Raw genomic sequence first — 23,589 nt, forward strand, 5'->3', positions numbered from 1 at the left:
TTGGACTTATTACCAAGGAAATAATGCAATTTCTTTTTTTTTTTTTTTTTTTTTTTTTTTTTTTGTAGACAAATGCTGAATCTAGAGTGCAAAGAAGATAAAAGTAACATTTTTGATACTGAGGAGTAGAAAATGGCACAAAATCAGTGCAAAAGAATAAAAAAACCCAGTTCTCTTATTACCTCATGTTTTGATGTTTTGTTATGTGCCATTCACAGGTTTGGTCAATTACATAAAGTTTTACAATTTTGGTCAATTGTATCAACTCACCAGCCTTATGTCAGCCACACAAGGACCTCAAGCTGAAGCGATTCAGCCATTCCTCAGTCTCTTAAGAAGCCAAGATACTTAAAAGCTTCAAATGCAGATAGATATCAAAGAGTAAATTCATGTGGACAATAAAGTTCACATCTCTTTGTGATCTCCAGACTTACCAAGCCCAGCCCCTTCTCAGAGACCATGCATCCCTGAGACATGTTAACATAATTATGGCTCTCCCCTGGATGGTGTAATTTCCCAAATGGAACAGTATCTTCAATTTAGAGTTCCTTGAGACATAATATTTTGTCTGTACCTATTATTTGTAAATGGAATAGACATCCTGGTTTGTGACAATGGTCATCCCTGAACAGCACTTCAAAAGCCATATACAGTAATAGTGACCATTGTTACTTTTCTCATTAATAATTTACAGTGGAAGCCAAATTAATATAATTTTCAACTAGCATGACACCAGGAAAGCTGTCACAACTGAGAAACTTACAGTTTCCTTCTTCACTTATACAGCTGGGACAGATGATTTGAAAGCTGTGTCACAAAAAGGGAAAATCAGGCCCATCATCTTGTATGGACTGAATTACAGAATAATAGAATCACTAAGGTTGGAAGAGACCTATAAAACCGTAACACAGCACTGCCAAGTCCAGCACTAGACCATGTCCCCAAGTGCCACATCCACACACCTCTGAACACTGCCAGGGATGGTGATTGCACCAGTTCCCTGGACAGCCTATTCCAAAGCCTGAACATCCTGTTAACACACTGTACCCCTTCCCAGCTCTATAGTAAATACCAATATAGAACAGATAATAAGATTGTAATACTGTACTCGATTTTCCAAAACTACAAACTCCACTAGCTCAGTGCTGAAAAAAACCATCATAAATGCAATGGAAAATGTCAGCCCAATCAGCCAGTTTCCTCAAGAAAACCATCACATGTAAATTACAATGTAATAACAAAACACATAAGAAAATAAGGGAATGAAACAGTTCGTACCTTCTCTGCTTTGTAAGATGACCCTCTCCTGTCTGTGCAGTGCACTTATCATGGCAGCCACATGCTCTGACCATCCTGTGTTTGTGCTTATAGTTTCATATTCAAAGTAGTGATGAGCAAAACTGTGTCTATGAGAAGTGTTTCTTTGCCAAGTGAATCATTGTTCCTTCATCGGCACCAGGTTTGATTATCTCAAGCTCTGTTTACCTCCCGTTGTAGTCCTTTGCTTCAGTGATGCCAGAATTCTCTCTGGCAGTGAAGGCCTTATTTTTCCACATTCTGCCATCACACTGCTAAAAGCCTTAACTAAAACATGAAAAATTCCTGTTTGAAAACACATTCTCTAAATTCTTGTTCCTTTTGGACAATATATTGTGAGCAACACATTCTTTTGGGGATCAAGATTCCAGACCTCTTCATGGTCGTTGTTTCCAAGGTAAATTGTGCTTTCTACCAGGGTTATTCAGACCCTGACATCAGCCACAGTTTGCTGCATGTGGCTGAATTAATCTTGTGGAGTGTCTTGGCTCCTTCTGCAGGTAAATGCTCTTGTCCGGTGATTCTTTGTGCAGAGTACTTCTCTTCAGAGCCTGAAAATTATCTGAGAAAACTGGCTGATTCCTGCACCTTCAACAGTGAGAAATTCAGTTGCTATGACAAAAATTTTCCTCAGCTTTCTCTGTCCTTCCTTAGTTGTTCATTGCCTTATGTTATTTTTGTCAATCATAATTTCCACTTCATGTGATGTATTACTGTAACCATCTAGTTCATGTTGGAGTTCAGTGTGTTCATGGGAGTAGACTTGTTTCTCTGTGGCTTTCTACCCAAATATGATTTTCAAGAAAATGTGAGAGAAGAGAAAGTTATCTTCTAATATTGTGCTCTTAATGTTTTCATCTTGCCTCAACGTTTCAGAAATAATTAAAATTACCTATTTTTTCATATTGCCTTTCCAGCTCTGAAGCACTGATTTGCTTTTCCCGCTTTGAAAGAGCAATATTTTTTCATTTTATAACCATTCTCTTATAAAGGTGTTTGCAACTTCCATTTTTTCAGTCTGTGCTTCACCCCAAATTTTTCTTGCAGTTCAGGTGGTCAATGACTGTTTATCTACCTCTGCTGGTTGAGGCTGTGCCATTTTTGCTTCCTGGTACCAATGACAATGGTTTTTTATTTCACCTGAGAGGATGCCCTGATTTTCAATATTTATGTTCAACTACTCCTCTGCTTATCACATTCATCTACATGCCCATTTCTCCAAGTTCCTCCTTCTTCTTGAAGAGATAACTGAGCACAGCACATCATGCATTCTCGTTTCCTGACATCTCAGGCCACCATGGAATCTGCCATTTTCCCTGTGCTGTCTTTACAAGACATTGCCTTCCTTTTCAAGAAACATTCAAAAAATCATATTTCCCACACAGTTCTCGCCCACTTTAAAGTTTTCATACTTCAATCTACCATCTTGGCTTTCTCCAAAACCCATCCTTTCTGCACCTGTGGATTTCCAACTAATGAATTTAATATGAATTTTACCACTGCAGGGTTGTAAATCTTTATTTGTTTCCAACTTTGAACAGTTTGCTTCCTGTCAGCTATTTACTATAGACAACTTAATGTCAAACACTTAGTTTTTTTATATAGATATTAAAAAGGAGATCCTGTGTTTCTTGGGTGAAATGCAAACCACATTTGTTGAAAGCATGCAGTATGGAGACAAAAATCTCAGTACTGTAAGAAAACCATTTGGTAGATAACAGTTCACATAGCAGCCAGTAATTGCACTTGTACTTTTTTCTGCTGTTTGGTTGGTGTGAGAGTGTAAGTTCTGTTTATATTTTTTTTTTTCAGTGTTTATGATGTGCTGGTCCTTATTTGATTGTGAAATCATTCCAGCTTGAAGTTATATCTTTTAAAAAATCTTTAATTTTAAGTTCAAATATTTTGCAGCTTCAAGTATTATGCAAACTGCTTTATGAAAAAATGCACCGATTTAAAGCTGCTTAATAAATATTTTCTGTATTTTTGCACGTGGACTCAGCTTTTCACTCCATAGGTTCTTTTAATAGCCTGTAAACAAAACAAAACAAAAACCAAAACAGAAAACAAAAACAACAAAGAAAAGAAAAAGTCTGCTGAGCTTTAGATAAAAAACATTACTTTAGAAATAAGTGTTGGTTTCCAACCCTAAATTCCCAGACAGCACAATGTCTTTCTGAATGTTTTACATTACCTTCAAAATAAAAATAAATAAAACCAAAATTACTATCAGTAAACCACCTGGTTTGCCTTGAAATAGTTAACAGTGTTCAAAAGCCCAACTATAATTAAGTATCTTAAAATTGGCTTTTCTGTGTTAGATTATTCAGAGACAGATTCACCTCTGGCAAGATGAATTAAAAGACATTGCCCTTCACACCAGCACCACAATGTGATGTGCACTCCTAGAAATGTCAAGAGCTGAGTAGTTATGTGGCTACACAGTCATTACTCCTGTGTTATCTCCTCAAAATGCTCCTCGCCAAGCTTGAATTTAATTACTTAAGTACTTGCTGTTAACAGGAAGAGTAGCACATTATATCAGCACAATGCATTTTCTGGAGACTACTAATATTTGCAATTTCTTTTTAATTGTTTTTTTTTTCTCTTTTAATCCAAGGGGAACCCAGAATACTATCAGCTAATATCAGCGTGGAAACCTATAGATCCCTTGAATGCATAGTATGTCAAAATATTTTAAATGGAATTTAAAAATGCTGGTGATTTCACTAAGTTTATTGAATGTTTATAAAGTATCTGTAGACTTGGCCAGTATATTTTTCAACATATTCAAAACCAAATATATTCATCCAGATGTTAGCACCTCTAACTGGGACTAGTATAAAAAACCTAGATGAAATTCCAAAGACAATAGTTTGGTGACTCCTTTAACATTACTCTTTCAAACTCATCTTAACCAAAATGGCATCTATCCTATCTGATGTTGTCCAAAAATTTATTTCAAACTGTGGAAAGGTGAATAGTTTACCACAAGGCTTCACCTTTATTCAAACACCTCTCTATAAGCATATCCTCAGCTTTTACAAAATAAAGGAAATTTCAGAAGAAATCCTGAAAGTACTGAAAATTATTGCTCAATTTCAACTACTTTTCAACTTCTAACAACCAAAAGAAAGCTCTGCACTTGTAAGAAAACAATAACTCCTGAGAATTACATTCCACCCATCTGCACCTGTTACCATTTTATTGAAAAATAAAAAACATATGCAGCAATGCTTGTAATGAAAGCCCAGGGCAAATTCCAAAGAGCATCAACAGAAAGATGATAACTGAACACACTGAACCTGAATAAACCTTAGAAAGAGGCCATGATAATACACGTCTGATTTCTCAAAAGTACTTGTGATCTGGGCAGAAGAAAATATTGTTTCATGTTTAATGTAAGGTAAATGTTATAGGGTCTTGGGGTAACTCCTGTCATCATTCTTTTTCATCATACAGTACTTGATAGCAGTTTCTAAGATGTTGAATAAACTCCTACTATAAGGAGATTCCTTGAATAGAATTCACAACAGATTACAAGGAAGAAAAAACTTGGCAATTTTGCAAAGGTAAAAGCACAATGCATTATCAGGTTAAAAACAAAACCCCAACAACAGTAGCAACACAAATACTGAATAATATTCAATATCTTTAAAGCACAGTTTAATCCTCTACAGTCAGGCTTTTGAGTTACCATCCTTCCTGAAAGGCAGTGTGGAACTTGAATTGCTCCAGGGAAGAGGACTGGGACTGATTTTCTAAATTGCATTTCCCTCTTGTTCTCTGTGAAAGGTGAGTAGTGCCACGATGGCTCCTGCTATAGCTGAACAAATTCACTGTCTTTTGCACTGAGCTGAAACGATCAGGGCACTGTGAAAGGACAGTGAGAATGATGGCAGTGTCTCAAGGGAGAGGCACAGAGGTTTTTTATCCTCACCCTTTCCATGTTGTGTCAGTCACACTGCAACCTTCAAATCACCTCATAACAGGGAAAAATGGTTATTATTTCCTAATTTATCTCATGGCCTCAAGGATCTTGAGGAATTAAAATGAACTCCTTATTTTGCATGGGTAGTTATGCTCACAGGGCTTCTTTGACAGCAAAACTTAAATCAAACATCGTTTGCTACCTCTCCATCCAGCATGACAGAAGGCAGGATCCTACAGCAATAACTGGACTTTCAGACAAAATGTACCTTCTCTGCAAGAATGGAAAGCACTCACTGCAGTTACGGCAGTCAGTATCTTTGGATGCAAAATAATTTCTCATTGAAAACCCAATGACTTTCTGCAGAAATCTAGGAAGGGAAGTATCCCAGTTGGATTTTATAGGTGACTCTTCCTCTTCTTCAGGCAAAACCAGGATGCCCTTCCTCATGGTTTCAGGATCTTACAAGCAATCCCCAAACATGGCAAAACCTAGGAGTCAAAAACTGAGTACAAAGAAATATAAAGAATACCAACCACACGTCTCGGCTCAGTTGTGTCATCAAGGCCACAGAATGAATGCTAGTGAAAAAAACAAAAAAAGGAACAAAAACTATAACATAAGATCAAAAGAAAATGAGGAAAAAAGAAAAGAAAGAAGATGTAAGATATGTAATATGAAATCCAATGACATTACAGCAGTTAGTCTTACATCATTAATTGAGTTGATCTGAAAGAAAGACAAAGTATACCAATTTTACTCTAAAAAGCAGTAAAAAAATCTGTATTTGAGGACATTTTTACAATGGCAACATCTGTGGATTTTTTAACTTCACAAATATTAGGCTTGGCTTTGTGATACACTTAAAGAAGTACTTATAATTACACACACTTAAGTTTCCCTGAACTAAGACTTACCAAGCCAAGGGCACAACCTAAATGCAACTGAAATAGCAGAGATTCAGCTATGAGAAGAGCATGATGTATATTAAACAGCACTTGTTTCTAATGTATCAACTCACTGATTAAAACTGAGATTTTATATCATTCTTTTGTATAGCCTTTAGAAACAGGACAGTTTGCTGAAGAATCTATAAGGCAGAAATACTGTAATCCTTATGTTCTGATTTGACAGCATTTTACACAAAACTTAAAAATTGAATCTACTCCTAAAGGAAAATGAAAAGTCATACTCATGACACAGTAAGTGGTGCATTGCCCTTAGCTACCACCAGCAATGCAACTCAGCTATAAATGCTGCTGTTCCTTCAAAAGCATAAGACTTCTTTCCACGAGAAATTATTGTGCTCAGTTTCAGCAGCATGTAGGTGTCAGTCTGCACCCTTTAATGCCTTAAACCTTCAGAAGAACAATGAGGTAAAATTATATCATTCATTAATTCCCTGACAACACAACCGTCCTTTGGGCCATCAAATTCAGAATGGGATTTAATCCCAGGGAAAAAAATAATTCAAATGTAATAGAGATAGAAGGAAGCCCTCCACCCATCCAGAAGTTGAAGGTTAATAGAAAGAAATGAAGCTTTTTTGAGGTCTCTTGCTAATGTAACATTAAAGCAAAGAGGATGTGAATAATTTTAACTCATTATGAGCTTTCTGCTAAGCTTGGGATTAAGCTGTTTCTTTTCCAGTGCTTTTCAGCATCCATCTGGCTGATGAGCCAGCAGAGATAATGTTATCTTTCATTTCCAAAATTATCAGTCCTGCTAATCCAATATCTACTCTGTAAACTGTAATGGCAATGCCTTGAAGGCTTACATTTTGGCAATAATTCATCTAGAGATGTTGAACTTTTAGAATAGGTGGATAAACAGTAATATTTGAAATAATTAATATGTACAAGTCTTGCCTATCCCTCAACATTTCTCTGCTTTGAGGAGTTAAGTGTAGCACCTTAGACATCACTGTCTGCTAGGCAGGAACAGCTTCAGGTATAGATGTGGTCTGGGGCAGAAGAGGGCAAAGGCAGCAAAAGAGCCCTTTTAAGGGTGAATATTGCCTGTGTTTCTCTGCTAGTGCAAACACAGACTGCTGCTTTCCCAACGGATGCAGACAGACCAGCCCCAACCAGGTCTTGTGGGGTGATGTAAAGCGATAATTAGCAACACCACCAGACAGCCCAGCTTCTGCAGGGTCTTCTCCTGGCTCTTCCACAAACCCAGACAGATATCACAGTCTGGAAAGTGCAGGACAAGGTACAGCAGAAGGGAGACAGCTACTGTGGGAGCAGAAGGGGCCAAGGAAGATGCTGAGGGAATTGGAATAGTTGATAGAAGTGCAACTAGGAGGACTGCCACATCCTGAAAGCAGATGAAGGGATACTGAGATCAGAGAAGGGTGAGGAAGAAACTTTTCCACACCCAGTGAGCTGCTCCCCAAAGCCTCTCTCTGTTCTACAAACCCTATGGACCCCTTTCAACACCCCTCAGAGTCCTGCAAAAGTCTTCCTTTCACTCTTTTATCCCATTCTCCTCCCAAGAGAAAAAAAACAATTACTTGAAAACTCCACTAACTTCTCCATTCAGCCCAGCAGTAGGTTTACGCAGGATTACATACGTATAAATGTTGGAGAAAATGAACCTGGGATGATGTGACTCATGTTGGGATCTAGGCATGGGTTCAGCCAAAGTAACATGACTAAAACACTCTGCTGGGGCCTTGAGAAAGATCCACTATCAGCCCGTGCTCTGCAGAGCAGCCTAAACTCCACAGGCCTGGGAAACACCTGAGCCCACAGTCCATGAACCTTGTGCCATCCCTTGCTTAGGAACCACAGTGACACAAATTCATTTGCTGTCTGAAGCCTTGATCAGAGAGTCTTAAAAAAATAATTTTGGATCCATTATATTAACTTGTTTCTATATTAAAGCAAGAAATACTCCCTAATTGTAGTGTTTCACAGGCACCTCACTAATCTTGTTTTATTTTTCAGTACTTGAAAGTTTTGCAAAGCAATGCTATCCAAAGAATAGGGCTGAGTTAACAAATTTTTTCAGAGACAAATCTTTGTTCTTTCTTGATCTAAGCCACAACAAATCCTCCTTCTACCTGTCTAGAGTCTCTCCTTGATTCCCTCCTGTAATTGACAGAAATCCTGTATAGGAAATTATTTTGAGCAGATATGGGACAGAGCTGCATTTCATGCAGCAATGACTCGAACTCAAATTTATAGATTTTGTGATATTAGGTTAAGTACTATTAACAGCACTGCAACAGAGAAAAACCATTTTGTATGGAAAAAAATCCATTGGTACTGCCCAGACATGTATTTACCTTTTCCTCAATTTCTTTGAGTTGCCTCTTTTGAAGTTCTATTTTATCTTCTAGATCTCGAATTCGCTGGAACAGAACAAGCAAAATACACATTATTATATCTAATTTGAAAAGCGTATGAATCAAAATGATAAGAAATATGTTAAAAATAAAGCAACAAAATGGCCATTACTAATGTACCGCTTCCTTTACACTTATATTAGGCATGTCCATGGCAGAATTTTCCATGTTTCCACGAAACCATGGCATTTCAAACAAGCTGCATGTTCAGAAAATCATGTTTACTACCAGAAAGTCTACTCATCACCACTCATTAATCATAATTTTAATATATACACACAGAAAGTTCCATTCTTTTTCTCTGCAACTGTCAGGAGTTTTTCTGCTTACCTAGACAGTCAGCAGATTACAATATCACATTTCCTTTTAACTCCTTATTTTCTTTTCCTATAAAACATAACCATGCTTCTAGCATAGTCAGGCTATACCAGAAAAAAGAGAATGCACAGATTTTCAGTTTATCACAAAGATACCATCCAGAGACTCAGCTCTGTCCTATTACCAGTCACCTCCCACCAGAACCAGATGGAATGCTTCCTTCACTGTAGCTCCCCATATTTTTAGGTATTTTTCTTGCTCAGTTTCAGAAAGACTCTTCAAAAACATGACTGCTGCTGGGTCCACATATATTATTCTTCTCTGTATCACATATCCCCTTTTTTTCCTTTCTGTAAGTTACACTTCTTTTTTTTAATTTTTCTTATAATGTTGGGGGTCTTACACAATTCAGATGCATCTAATTACACTTTCAGTATACTGTACTTGTTACAGATAAAGTAGGGTATAAGTAATTTTTTCTATAGGCAGAAACCTGAAATCTCCTACTAACTAATGAGTCACTGGTGATCAAGGAGCAACTTTATGCAGTGAGCCTTCTTTGGGGATTAACTACCCAACCTCAGGCTGGCCTACAACAGCTAGGGTTGTTAACAGTTCCTGAACTTGGAAAGACAAATTATCATCTCCTCTGATGTGGATGGCATAGGCAAATAAAATTAATGTAGCTGCTGCTGCCTCACTCCCAAATTATTTTATGACTCTCAAATTGATTTGAACAATAGTATCTCTTTCAAAACAATATCCAGTCATTACTTACAAACTTGTCTGTGTCAACTGATGATGGTAGTTGCTTACCTGCATTCAGCTCAAAGACCTCAAATAGGGGTAAATGCTCCACACTCATTATAGCCTAGGACAGCTGCAGTGAGGCAGCAGCTGATCCAATGACCAGACTGGTTTGGAGAACCACAGATTTTGGCTTGAAAATCACAAATCTAACCTGGAATTATTCCAAAAATGAGGTACACAAAACCCCGCAGTTCCCTTTTCCTAGGGCATACTCCTCCACACAAATATTGAAGACAGGCCACGAGCAAAAAAACTTTGTTATTGCTCCTGTTTCAAAATGGAAGATTTTGCTTAAATGACTGTTTTGAATATTATACATTAAGAGTAAGTCAATAAAAATCTACACTATATCATACTACAGTGCTCAAAGATCTCCCCAGATTATACACAAACCTGCATGAACCAGATTACTCTCATGTGACATAAGTGAATGCATCTTTGCTGACAATTACAAATGCCCCAAGCACAGATGTATTAATTTCACTTTTCCTCTATTGCACTTGAATTGATTTATACTTCATCTACTTCCTGTTCAAGCCTATCTCTCAAGTGATCATCTTTATATACTGTATGTACCAGGAATGTTACAACCACTGTAAAAAACCATGGGATGAGAAGCAGGCAGATGTAATCACCCCCAAGATCTCTAATCCATCAGGTGAGACTCCTGTTTCTCTCCTACTCATTTCAGTTAGGCTGATTCCTACTTATAACCACATCCCAGACCTGAGTGACAGACTTCAGTTCTCTGGGGGTTGTGCTATGCTCTGTGGTAAAATTTGGCTGTAGTGAGATAAGTGTAGAGTGCAAGGATTTTTAAATACCATTTTCATCACCAAAGTTTATCATGTAAAGGTATTTTTCAATAACTCCTGGGAGTCTGCCTTCAGAAAAAAATGAAAATAAAAAAGCCACCGAACATCTGGTTGCTTTCTCACCTCCGGGTTTACAACAAGTGTTTCTCTCTAAAAGAACAATTTAATTAGGGTAAGATGGCATTTTTAGGATTTGAGAATTCTGTTAATCAAGTAAAAATCGAGATGTTATCATTCCCTTATGAATTTTTAATCTTTTCAGGATTATAGCTATCCAGCTATTTTCTCCAACTGTTCAGAATAGTTCTAAAAAAAGGGCTGAGGCTTCCATTTTCCAATTCCCTCCTGTAATAACTGTTAAATTTTAGGAGATGAAAGAGAGAGAATAGTTTTAAGGTGAAGAAACATACTTTCCCAAAAAAAGCAGCTAAAATACAACCTACCAGTTGAAAGGGAATACATACAGGATTGAATTTCTTAGCAATGAAAATCTACAAAAAAAAAGGTCAAAACTAGATTGGTATCAGTAAGGCAAATTGTGCTGGTTTTGGCTGGGGTAGAGTTAATTTTCTTCACAGGGGCTGGTATGGGGCTGTGTTTTGGATTTGTGCTGAACACGGGGTTGATAGTATAGAGATATTTTTGTTATTGCGGAGCAGGGCTTACACAGAGCCAGGGCCTCTTCTGCTTTTCATACTGCACTCTGGCAGGGAAGTTGGAGGTGCGTGGGAGGCTGGGAGGAGACACAGCCAGGACAAATGACCCAAACTGACCAGTGGGATATTCCAGACCATATGACATCATCCTCAGTATATAAAGGGGGGGGAAGAAGGTGGAAAGAGGGGGACGTTTGGAATGGTGGCATTTGTCTTTCCAAGTCCCCATTACACGTGATGGACCCTGCTCTTCTGGAGATGGCTGAACACCTGCCTGCCCATGGGAAGTGGTGAATTAATTTCTTGCTTTGTTTTGCTTCTCTATGCGGCTTTTGCCTTCCCTATCAAACTGTCTTTATCTCAACCCGTGAGTTTTCTAGCTTACTCTTCCAATTCTCTCCTGATCCCTCTGGTGAGTGAGTGAGGGAGTGAGTGAGGGAGTGAGGGAGTGAGTGAGGGAGTGAGGGAGTGAATGAGTGAGTGAGCAGCTGTGCAGGGCCCAGCTCCTGGAGGGGGTGAAATCACAGCAGTTCTGTTTGGTGCCCAATGTGGGGCCTGAAGGGTTTGGGATAACAACAGATCTGACTGGGATGTACAAGATTGACCTCACAGCTCTTAGTGCTGTTCAGCCAGTAATCAGCAGGCTCCTGTTTTTGCCATGGGACTTGATTACCTGACTGTGTATTAGAGTCAGTAGTGGCCACTTTTTGCTTTCCCTGCTTGCTGTAGTGCTGTACTGCTTATCACCTCACTAAATTGTGCCTGGGAACGTTTTGATAACAGCTGTGGCGTTGGGCCTGGGCTGGCAGGTGGCCAGGGCACTGCTGCTGTACTGCATAGCGTGGATACAGCCAGGAGGGCAAACATTTATGTGCATGAATTTTTATACAGAACTGCTCCAGACTTTCTGCTGAAGGGTAATATGCTGAAGGCAGGTGACTGGTGTTTAAATAGCTTTTATTGCTCTTATATGAGTGGAAATCACAGTGACAGGATACTTTTGCTGCAAACGAGCAAAATTTTGTAACTAACTTCTTTACTGCAGAAATTAAAGAGTTCAAATCTAGACAGGTCAAAATTTGTCTTAAAACACAACCTTGGACTGGAATTGTTCATCAGGTATCAAAGCTTGGGTTTGTCTCCTCCTAGTTGTTTACTTGCTTTCCCCTGGAGGATTATCCAGGAGGATGAAGTGGGTGTAGCTATTCCCATCAATATTCTCTGCTTGCTCAGGGACAGCACTGGGACATAACCAGCCTAGTTCAGCTATTTATATATCCTGAAAAATCTGATTTAATCATTTATTTCCATTTAACTGCAGAGAGAGCCTTTAAAATACATACATGTATATGCAATATATTGGCTGGAAAAAAACCCAACAGATTTACACTTTCATAGAGTATTTAACACATAAAAATAATCACTTTCCCCTATTGTAACTATATGCATTTACTGCATTATCTTGAGCACAAAGATGACAATTTCCAAAATACAACTTTAAAAATACATGTAAGATATATGCAATAATCATAGCTGTAACAAAAAAGTATCTTCTAGAAGTAGCAAGACATGTTCATCAGTCAAAGGCTATATTTAACTACTGAGAAGGAAATTACACAAAAGTTAGAGATACCAATTAAGACCAAGGAAGGACTGTTTGAGATTCAGTGTAAGCCTTTACATCTTTATCTACTGTTCCTTTCATTTGCAAGAATTACCAATCAAGAAGCTGTGGACTCTCTCTCAGATTTCAAAACTTGATTAGATGCTTCCAGTATATTCTGATTTATGTTTGCAAAAGTGTGACTGTGACAACAAATCACACAGAACTATTTCATTGTTATCAAGAAATTCTACCTGCTTTTATGCTTCAGGGTATAAATTGATGATCATTAAGTTGAGCTTTTCCTGCTATGTGGTATAGAGTTGTAACAACTGTGCTATAAAAGATGCATTCAGCTCCACCCACGACATGGCTTACAGGAACCTCGCAGAGTAAATCCATTGTATTTTCAACAGCACAAAAAAAAGCGAGGAAGCAACAAAATTGACCCTTTTGCTCTCAGAACTTTGATAAGCCTCAGCTGAAAAGAAAGCCACAGGCTATTCTCTTTTATTTCCTTTTTAAAAAAGATGTATAGAAGATATGGACGGGCAACCTGAATCCAGCACAGTGTTTGTGTTTCCTTTAGAGTCCCTAGCTTGGTTACAGTCAGAGCCAGGATTAGGGACAATGTAGAGCAGTGCTGTGCTGGGTTCTAGCAATTCCTGTGTTCCTGCAGCTAACAGCTGCCCCTCAGTCACACAAGTGCACCTTTTGTGGGACTGACAGAATTCATGAGAATAACCCTGTGCTGTCAAATCATGGGGCCATACAATGGAATTACTGTAGGCAAACAAACAGCCATAGTCAGGCAGAAACAGGGCAATGGGAATGCAACCATGGAAGAGAGAAGTGTAAACATAAGAGACGGATTCCTAACACTGCCCACCTTGCCTGTACTCAAAAGTGATCTGAGAAAATAATGAATACTAATTTTTCATTGATTTTATTAAAATAGCAAATAAAATCTCATCACAAAAGTTCTGGATAATGGATGGTACCTTTGCAAATACTCCCTGTAGCTTCCTTCACCTGCATGCTGCTTCCCTGAGTTTCAAAAGCGGGTTGGACGAGCCCCCATTTGAGTATGGCAGGCACCTACTAGATAAATAAATCATTCTTCCACTAGCAATGAAGTTTGCTACTTCTGAGTAAATTCTCACAAGCAGCCGTGGTGCAGCCGGGGCTGAGGGCGTTCCCTGTGCAGAGCTATCAGCAGATGGCTCTGCTGGCCAGGCTATGCTGAGCAGCAGCTGCAGCTCTGCCAGGAGTGTGGCTCAGCTCACAGATCCACTTGCATCGCCAGACAGCCACAGAAAAAAAGATGCTAAAGATGCCTTACTCATTAATTAATTGCAATTTGAACAGACTTTTAAGTTCCATTATAAAACTCTTCTTAGTAGTAGTTACACATGCAGCACATATACAAAGGCACAGGCACGGATGTAACATCCTAAAACTGCTAACAATAAGGTAAGGTAGAGCACAGCCAGAAGGGTCAGGCAGCTAAAGTACACATTTCCTTTGGAAGTCGGTCATGCAAAGACAGGCAAAGACTGCCCCTAACATGGCAGGCACTACATAGGACATTATGTTACTAACAGAGTCGCAAAAGGGAAGTTTACCATCAGTCAACCACAGTTATATAAATTATATGTTCACTGACTGCAGGCCTCTCCAATTTTATTCCTGGAGAGATACCAAACACAAAGGGCTGTCAAACTGCCCCAAAAGCAAGAAATTTGAATTTTTTTCAGCAGAAGATCCCTAATGTGCAGAAGATTCCTCATGACATTCATAAATGCTCATGACCCTCCATTTCCTTTCACCTCGTGATGGAAACTTCATTTTTCTGGGAAACAGGATCCACTTCTTCAAGTACAGTGACTAACTTAAGCAATTCTCTTTGGTAAACTTGAATGGCAAGTGCCTTCCAATACTGTCAGGGAAATTAAGACAAGTCAGCTCTTCCTTTCTCAAGTAGCAGAGGACTGAGACACAAACATGAGAATACAAACTCCTACTCCCAGCACGTCTGACCTTCCTACAGAGTGGGAATGTCTAAGTTTGCTTGAAGCATTGCTTCATAGGCAGTATGATACCTGAACTGGCCTTGGTGGGACCAATTCAGGTGTCTCTGCACCTACACTCAATTTTCCTGATAACTGGATAATTTCTCTAGAGGTTTTTGTTTTCTAAGTCCATCCAAACTCAGCAAGAGGCTTGATAATCCTGGATACAGACTGATAATTGTTATTACTCCCTTGTACAAGGGTGCAACAAAAAGGATAAAACAGTATTTAAAACTGAATTAAAGACAAAAGAGTCCAATGAAATCATACGAATACACTGCCAGAACCAGCCAGTTAATTATTTCAAAAGGGAAACTTCTGTAAATTTAGCATGCTTTGGCTCCTGTGGCTATACTGCAACCTCAAGGTTGCAAGCCATATCTCTGGGATGTCTGAGGAATCAAAGTTTAGACAAAATGCAAGCAGCATGAGGGTGGATGTATGCCTGGAAATATTACTCTACTTTCACTAATAGAGAAATTTCAGTAACACAGGCTTAGAAGACTCAGCTTGTGGTTTAGCCAAAATGAAAATATTGCTCCATTAAAAAAAAAGAAGGTTAATGGCATTCCCACACAGAACACAGAACAGAACAGAATGAAGTATGTGTGCCCAGCTTGTGTTATAATAGGAATAATCCATCTACATTAAGTACCATTCCCATTAATATAGTGCCCATTGTAAAGGAGCGCTGAAATAAATGGAAATCCTTAGGCTGAGCTCAGTGAGCCCTGGACTGCAGTCTCAGAACTATCATTTTTATACTGGAGGCAATATATCAGCACAGTAATGACTTGTCATAAATTTGAGAGTTAGACGTGGGAGGAACCTCAGCAATACAAAGAAAGAAGCTTGATCTAAGATGTACTGAAGTGTCCCACTGCTTTAAAATGCCAGGTCCAGATTTCCTCCCCTAAGCAACCAAAATGTGTGCACTTCCTCATTTGATTAAACTTGTCTTTCAATGCTACCTCAAGTTCTCATGAGAAATAGACTGTGTCACTTTACAATTACATGGTGCCTTTCACGGATTCTGGGTTTTCTTTTGACTTGATCTCCCAGCTGCCTTTTTAGTTGCAAACACAGACTCTGAGAATTCCTGCATTTTCTCTCTATTGGACAGCGATGCAGGCTAGATGAAGTGGACTTCTTCATCTAAGCCTTCTGTTCTCTCCAATTCACCCACAGCACTAGTCAGACATTCACTGTCCTGAACCAACATCTTGGATGGCTTCAAATCCTCAAGGAGCTTTGGGAAATGGGGAAAAATCTATCAGGAAGAGAACTTCTGTGACAAATGTCATCTTTCAGACAATGATGACCACATAATCCTTCATTTAGGTGTCAAACTGCAGAACTGATGTTCTTGTTCCCTAAATAAGTAAGTAAAGAGCCCATCCATATGAATGTACTGTTTTACAGACAGCAACACCAAGAAGATCAATTAAACTAGCGGCAAAATATGCTCTCTGCCATGCTACTGTACTCATGAAAACACAGGAATGTACTAATCAGGGGGGTTAGAAATCACCTTAACAGTTCCTGTGACACGCTCTTATTGGATTTACGTTCACCAGCAAATCCAAGAAAACAATTTGATAATTTTAGCACAAAGCAGTCAAAGAAGGATTTGCTAAGCTGCTTAGAGCCTGGCCCTGAATGTTGGAAAGGTTCAGGTTAATGTACATTCACAGGACAGGCACTGTGGATGGACTATATCTGACATGAACCATGTTTTGAATCTCTGAAGCCATCTTATGATCAAGAAAGTATCTTATTCTGCAGCAAAATTTAGCATGGGGAATATTTTATCAATCTGACAGAGGGAAGAATCAATATTGTTTCATTACATCATTATTTTAAGAAGATTCTCATCACTGTTAAGACACAGGTATGTAAGATCTTTAGTAGTGTGAACAGCGCAACTGTGTTACATGTATAAATTCAAACTAAGATGAATATAAACTGACTTGCCTTTAGCTATTATTCAAATCACTAAAGTGATGGATAAACACATTATTTTCTTGGGCTTTTTGAAATCTAATGCACTTTAACAGCTGTTTAAAGCCTGTCATGTTTTAACAATACAATTTGCATAGGCAATTGTCATATGCATTACCGAAGCTCTTGGATCTGCTACTGGAAGGGGTGTTTATTCAGAAATCCAAATGTTCCCTTTAATCCCATATTCCTAGAATGTGATTTTGCATAATGGTCATAAGGAAACAAAAATGCCACTGCAACAGCATCAGCTTAAGCTGTTTTTGTTGACACCTTATTTTATTTTATGAATAAAAACTTAATGTACATTTCAGCCACTTGAATATGATAATAACAGATCATTTTGGATAATACTGTACCCCTCTGGTTCTCATCATGATTTTTGTTTGCACAGCAGGTAAAAATTTCATTCTTTTCTGTGTTCTGCAGTCTCAACCATTATAATCCAATTAATAGGTACTGACGTAGGAGAATTGTTCTTTTTGATCTTTATTATACATTTTTAGTTTCTTTATTTGACCTTCTGAGGAGAATGAACGTTTTAGCAGCTGCACTGATGCATTTCTCAGCATATGTATTCAGTCATATTTGTAGTAGTAAACCAGTGAATTTTATAAATGCACTCAGCCCCAAATAACTGTTATAATCTGATACAAATTACTATATGTATGTAGTATTTATTAGTAAATTTGATTCATCTTTTTTAACACTGAGAATCTTTTAATTTATGCAACAACATAAACTGATATCTAATAGAAGAATACCAACAGTCCTATTGCTTTTAATTAGGGAAAAACTAATTTAAGCCATACTATATTTATATTTACATAGAATGGCTATGCTAAGTCTATGTGAGCTTAGAAGACAAAACACATTCAACATCTTAAAACTGACTCTGTGACAGCCTAGACACATTATCAGGCAGAAAAAAACCAAAACCAGAAGCATAATGTAATATTTATTTAAAATTAAATTTAGATTATTTAAATTCAGATATTTAAATAGCAAATTCCCATGTAGGTAATTATAATGATATATGTATGCATTGTGCATGTGAAAATACACTTATCCTTAATTTCTGTAACAAACTTCACACACTTTCTTTTTTAGACTTGCCTTTCCTCAGCTCCCACTGGCTTTTTCTAAGAAACAGGGTGTTCAGGATTTCAGATGAGAGGATTTCAGCATTCAAATTCCAGATAGAGTTTTCTTGATACTAATATTATTGCAAGGCATAAGAGTTGCTCTTACTTTGAGTAGAACCTCAATCATTCCTTGTTTAGGACAAAGAAAGCAGACCTTTCAGATACATTTTTTAGGTATTGCAGCAGTACTGCTATCATGACTTATTCAGACAAGTAGCATCATTAAGGCAATATGCAAAGCAGACACAGTTGAAGACTTTATAAAGAAAACGTACACAAGAAAACACTGTAAGATGAACATATAGGAATTACTAAAATTAACTCTCATCTGCCATGCATGTCAGCTATGGGAAATTACAGAAGTTTATTGTGATATTGTCATTATAGCAGCAATAATGCCCTGAAAGACTCCATGTTCACTCCTGCATGACAAATCAATACCACAGGTCAGCTATGATTAGCCTAGTCATGATGTGCTTGATGAATATTGATGACAGTTATACAGCTGTGGTATCAGATGCTTTTAAGAGCGATTCATGAATACAAAAATTGCATTATCAACAGTAATCTATTACACTTTGAACAAAAAAGTACAGAACATTAATACTAAGCAAGCATCAGTAACTGCAAAAAAAAAAAAGATCAGTGGTTGCCCTATGTACCCCTCCTCATATTGTATGCAAACAGCTAGCCCCTTAACACTTCAGATTCAAAATAAAAACATTACACCATTAAATCTATGTAGATTCAAAGGAAAAATAATCTGAGCCTCCCCAATTATTATTAGAGGAAGGTTCATAGTAACACTTCTACCGCTTTTCTAAATTGTGTGACACAGCTGTGAGTTTTTGACCGAGCCAGCCTGTGTGGCACAAGGCAACATGGCAGAGGAGGAGTTGTCTTTAACTTGTCCTCTCTGTCACAAAGCATTGTGCCAAAGAGGGCAGATTTAAGACAACACCTTCTTATGCCTATCAATGAGGTACACTGAGCACGGCATCCTCCCTCCCTGTCTCCCTCCCCCAAAAGCCTTCCCAGTCAAACATTAAGCCTTAATAATTCTCCTTGGGTGAGAAACAAACACCAACAGCCCCCCCCCCCCCCCCCCCCCCAAACAAATATATGTTATAAATGGCTGAGCCAATATGACCATATAGATATGGTGACATCCAACCCTATGGTTGCACACAAACTACTCTCCTTGTATATGGAAAAGTTGTCCATACACAAAAGAGCAGGAAGAACTCATGGAGCAATGGCACTTGCCATAGCTTTGTTTGGCCCTTAAGCCAGAAGAATTGTGCCCTCAGAAAAAAACTGCCGGTCAGAAAAAGAACCAAGAAATTAGTGAAGAAAATTAGTTTGTTGTTTCTCAATTTCAAGGGATATTTTGACATTTCAGGATAAAAGAAGACATCGATGCTTCTGACTTCTCCTCAGTGTCCATGAAAAGCGGTGCCCAAGGCATCACACCCACAGTGAATCCTTCTCTATGGCAGTGACACATGGAGGCCAGTACCTGCTCTGTCCTAAAGCTTTGCCTTCTTCTAGTAAAACATGCAAATAAAGTGGTAATTTCTGCTCTTATTACTGATGAATAATACAATCTGGTCATGGGAGTAAATGCCCTAGCTTCAAGAAACCATAGTTAAAATTTTTACAGCTATATTCCAACTATTTAAAGCTGGAATTGGACGACTTCAGAAGTCCATAGATGTCTTATATTCAGGTCTAGAAGTAATGATTTCTTTTACTCTGTAAAACTAAGCTTCACCCAAGAATATTCTAACTCAAGTTAGAATAAAACACTCAGTTTAGTATGGTACTACAGTGCAACTTAGGGAAAAAAAAGTTTCACACTTTTTGATGACACAATGAACTAACATATCTTTTATTTTTATTTTTTCTTACAATTTTATACAAAGGTAAGACTGCTCTGGGAAATTATTGGACTACATTAATAAAATCTGTATTTCATACACCTTCTGACTGGCAGCAACCATTTTTGGAAATGAGTGTGTGCCAATCTGTTATCCTTCAAAGATTTTCTATCTTCTTTTTGGATTTAAAATAACTTCAGATGAAATCAGAATAAATTATATTTCTATTATAGATTTTCTTCATGTTTGAATACTGCCAACAGTGGAATTTGAAAAAATCAATCCTAATTTAAAGCCTGCTCCTGATGAATTTCCCCAGTTTCATACTCCAGAAGCAGCTACAGTAAAACCAACAGGAATATATTCTGGGTTTTAAATTGTTTGATTTATATAAGGCGTAATTTGACATTTAAATATTTACAAGTTTTAGAAGACAAGGTGATTACAATATATTAAGGTGAACTAACCATGGTGCTGTGTGGATTTTCTGTATTAATATTTTTTGGGCTGCTGTTGTTTTTTTTATTTGGGGCATTTTCGTTTGGTTTTTTTTTTTTTAAGTTTGCTTAATTAGGAACTGATATCACTACATCAGAAACACTTCATATGTCTCTGTTTAAAATATCTTTGCTCAGAGATGGATTTTATAGCTATACAACACATTTTTCTCTCCCTCTAGAAATGACTTTAAATACATTCATAAAAAATAACCCTTCTCAACAGAGACTGCTAATGACCTTCATATTTTCAAAAAAAAGCACAGAAGTCATGCCACTGCACTGACTAGAGCACACTTGTTACTTTTAAATGAAGTCCTGCTAAAAATAAACCAGACATTGATTTACAAAAGGTTGTAATAGCAGTGTAGCACAATGAGACTTTTTTGATGGCAATATCCACAGCAGTGGTGGTTGAACGGCACATGCCCTATTGCTGGAAGCAAATATCACAAGCTGCTCATGACAGATTTTTAATTAACATGTTTTACCTCCTCCAAACAGAGAGGATGGTGTAAATCAGAGCACCCTCTCTGACTTAAAGGGAGTACTGCCAACACGCTTCAGCTGAGGATCTGTCCCCCAGACCTGCATGTTGCACTCTGGGCTTAATAAAAGTGTTGTGTGCCTTAGCAAGCAGATCTAATCTCACAGTCTGTCTAATTTGGCTCCACAGAGGCCTGGTTTTCTTTAATGAACAATGGGTATACGTGAATGGTTCCATTTATGTTCATTTCATTATGTTCATTTACTAATGAACAATAATAATGTAAGGCTATATACGCCCAAGAAGAACAGATCTACCAATGTAATACAGAGCCTAACATCCTACAATATATTTATTTCACTGGAACAAAGTCAATACCCAGTGGCTAAGAACTCAAGCTTTGTATCTGGACAAAGAAGAACATATAAAGCAGCACAAGCTCACACCTGGGCAACCATTTACCCATTTCCTTATGCCCATCCCTGTCCCTTTCAGACAGTCATTCCCAGGGAAGGACATTTACCAGCTCTGTAAAACCAGCACCTCACAAGCTAAATCCTCAAAGTCCCTGCATGAAGCAATTAATCTATAATGAAACCCTGCATACCAACCTATAGCATTCACCACATGCCTTACCACTTCTGCACCCTGCATGTATGGTCAGGAGCATTTACAGGCAGAAGGTGAGAACTCCTTCATCATTATCAGATCTCCTTGAACCCCCACTCTGTGTCTGATACAGAAACTCTGAAAAGAAACTCTGAGAAGATTGTTGCCAGCCTGCCAGATAAGCAGAGTTGTTCTTTTGAAGCCCTTGCATCAGGCAGACCAGAAGGTAATGGAAACAAAGAAACAGGTCTTCTAGAAGTGATTGAACTTCCCAAGTTTCATAGAATTTGGAGTCTTTAGTACATGGTTTCTGTTTCAGGGGAAGTTTGAGAGTGTTTGCAGAAAGGAGACTCTGTATGAAGCCTTGCAGGTCCATCCTGTTGTCCTATCATTCTCTGTAACCTCCACTTCAGCAGAGGAAGAAGAAGTGTTGCACACATTGTAGAGGCACTGCAGACTGTAAAATCTGACCAGGTCTAGACCACAGTTTTGCCAGAACAAAGTGCAATGGGTGTTTGCTGATGTCACAATGTCAGCAAAACTTCTCCCGGACATTAGTGTAGCTTCACCCATTCATTAGGATTCTGCCAGCACAAGTATGGTTTCATTTGTGTAACATTCAGCTTCTGTCATTTGCTAGTGAGATGACAGTAATCCAGTGAGAATTAGCCCTCCAATATACCAGGCAAATTAACTAGCATCTTTGCCTTTGTTTTCCCTGTTTAATAGGGTATGTGTGTGGGGAGCGGGCATGCGTGTGTGTGTGTTAAAAATAGATGACTAAAATACTTAGCTGCTTATTAAGCAGTGGAATTCAGTTTAACATGTCCTGCAGGGCTGTAACACTAGCATGTCTAATGAGATGGGCACAACACAAAACTCTAATGCATGCTATAAAATGGATCTGGAGACAGGTACATAAACATCCATGGCTAATGAAGCTATGTTTATGCTAGCACTTTTGTTTTCCTATGCACTCATCATATTCAACCTTATGTTGTGAAGCAATCTGTGAATACATGAACTGGACTAACAGATGTGCTCCAGATGTGCATATAAAGTGCTCTAATTGATAGCAAGCAGGCCATGGAATAAATTGGAACAAAATCTAAATTAAACCCCAGATAGGTACAAAATATGGATTTTGAGTCCTCTGGAACAAGTGTTTCACTTTACAAATCTACTCCTATTTTTTCCTTTCTATTTGCCACTGTTACATGAGCTCAACTTAGAAGCTCTGCCCAGGTCCCCCAAAAATACACTCTAACAAGGGCCACAAAAAGGCTCTATCCAATAGCAGTCCTTCAAACAGTGTCAAACCACATTCCTGGTGAAAGCAAAGGACCAACCTATATCTAGTCTGATGTTAAAATCTGAAATTGTCAATTATTTAGGTGAGGCATTACTCAACACACAATGTCATTCATACCCATTAAATGTCATTGACAAACAATATTTACCCAACTGAAAAGCACTGTGTTATTGTTCTGAGTAAAACACCAACAGTCTGGCTGGGAAATTGGACTGCCTAAGAGGCTAGCAAAAAATTCCATTCTCACTAATTTTCAGCTACACTAATAATATTAAACTAATAGCTTCTAGCTCCATCCTTATTTACCAAATTTAATATATTTACTGTCTCTTTCTGACACTTTTAGTGCCAGCTGGTACCTACCTTCTCCAGCTTTCTGTGCACCATTGCTGATGACTAAAAATACGTCATTAAACAAGTTCATCTCCTGCTCTCAGTGTTACACATTTCAAACCAATGGAACACAGTCAAGGAGTAGAGACAGAAAACTTCCTGGAGCTCAGAGCTCACTGCCACCATAAGCACTTCCCACCATTGCAGGATGACAGGAGATGATCACAACAGTGTTGGGTCACATTACATCAGTTTCCTCTATATTCATCTACAAAGCCAACCTGAACAGAGAGAGGCTTGGACTAAACTAAAAGCAGTTCTTGCCCCAGCACCTGAGTCAGGCACCTGAAATAGCAACAGTGTTCTGGATACATCTGCATAGCATTTACAGTATGTAATTTCAGACTTGCACAGAAAATAGCCATGCAGTGCTCAAGACCTAAGACATCTG

At 38.2% G+C, this 23,589-nt stretch overlaps 2 protein-coding genes across 2 annotated transcripts in view; both read right to left on the reverse strand.

The window, feature by feature from the left end:
• Positions 1–1,333, reverse strand: part of C4H4orf50 (chromosome 4 C4orf50 homolog) — an 81,313-nt gene extending 79,980 nt beyond the window's left edge. Inside the window, exon 1 of the mRNA XM_069014873.1 lies at positions 1,279–1,333. The gene's annotated coding sequence lies outside the window, so the exon portion shown is untranslated. The remainder of the gene's footprint in view (positions 1–1,278) is intronic.
• A 1,511-nt stretch (positions 1,334–2,844) lies between these two features.
• JAKMIP1 (janus kinase and microtubule interacting protein 1) overlaps positions 2,845–23,589 on the reverse strand; it is a 147,479-nt gene continuing 126,734 nt past the window's right edge. The window contains exons 21-23 of the mRNA XM_069014476.1: positions 8,541–8,606; positions 5,785–5,829; positions 2,845–3,348 (exon numbers count right to left, since the gene is read on the reverse strand). Of these exons, the coding sequence (XP_068870577.1) occupies positions 3,316–3,348; positions 5,785–5,829; positions 8,541–8,606 (144 nt within the window). The 3' untranslated portion in view covers positions 2,845–3,315. The remainder of the gene's footprint in view (positions 3,349–5,784; positions 5,830–8,540; positions 8,607–23,589) is intronic.

The sequence above is a fragment of the Aphelocoma coerulescens genome, chromosome 4, assembly GCF_041296385.1.
Source record: "Aphelocoma coerulescens isolate FSJ_1873_10779 chromosome 4, UR_Acoe_1.0, whole genome shotgun sequence".
In the NCBI taxonomy this organism is placed as follows: domain Eukaryota; kingdom Metazoa; phylum Chordata; class Aves; order Passeriformes; family Corvidae; genus Aphelocoma; species Aphelocoma coerulescens.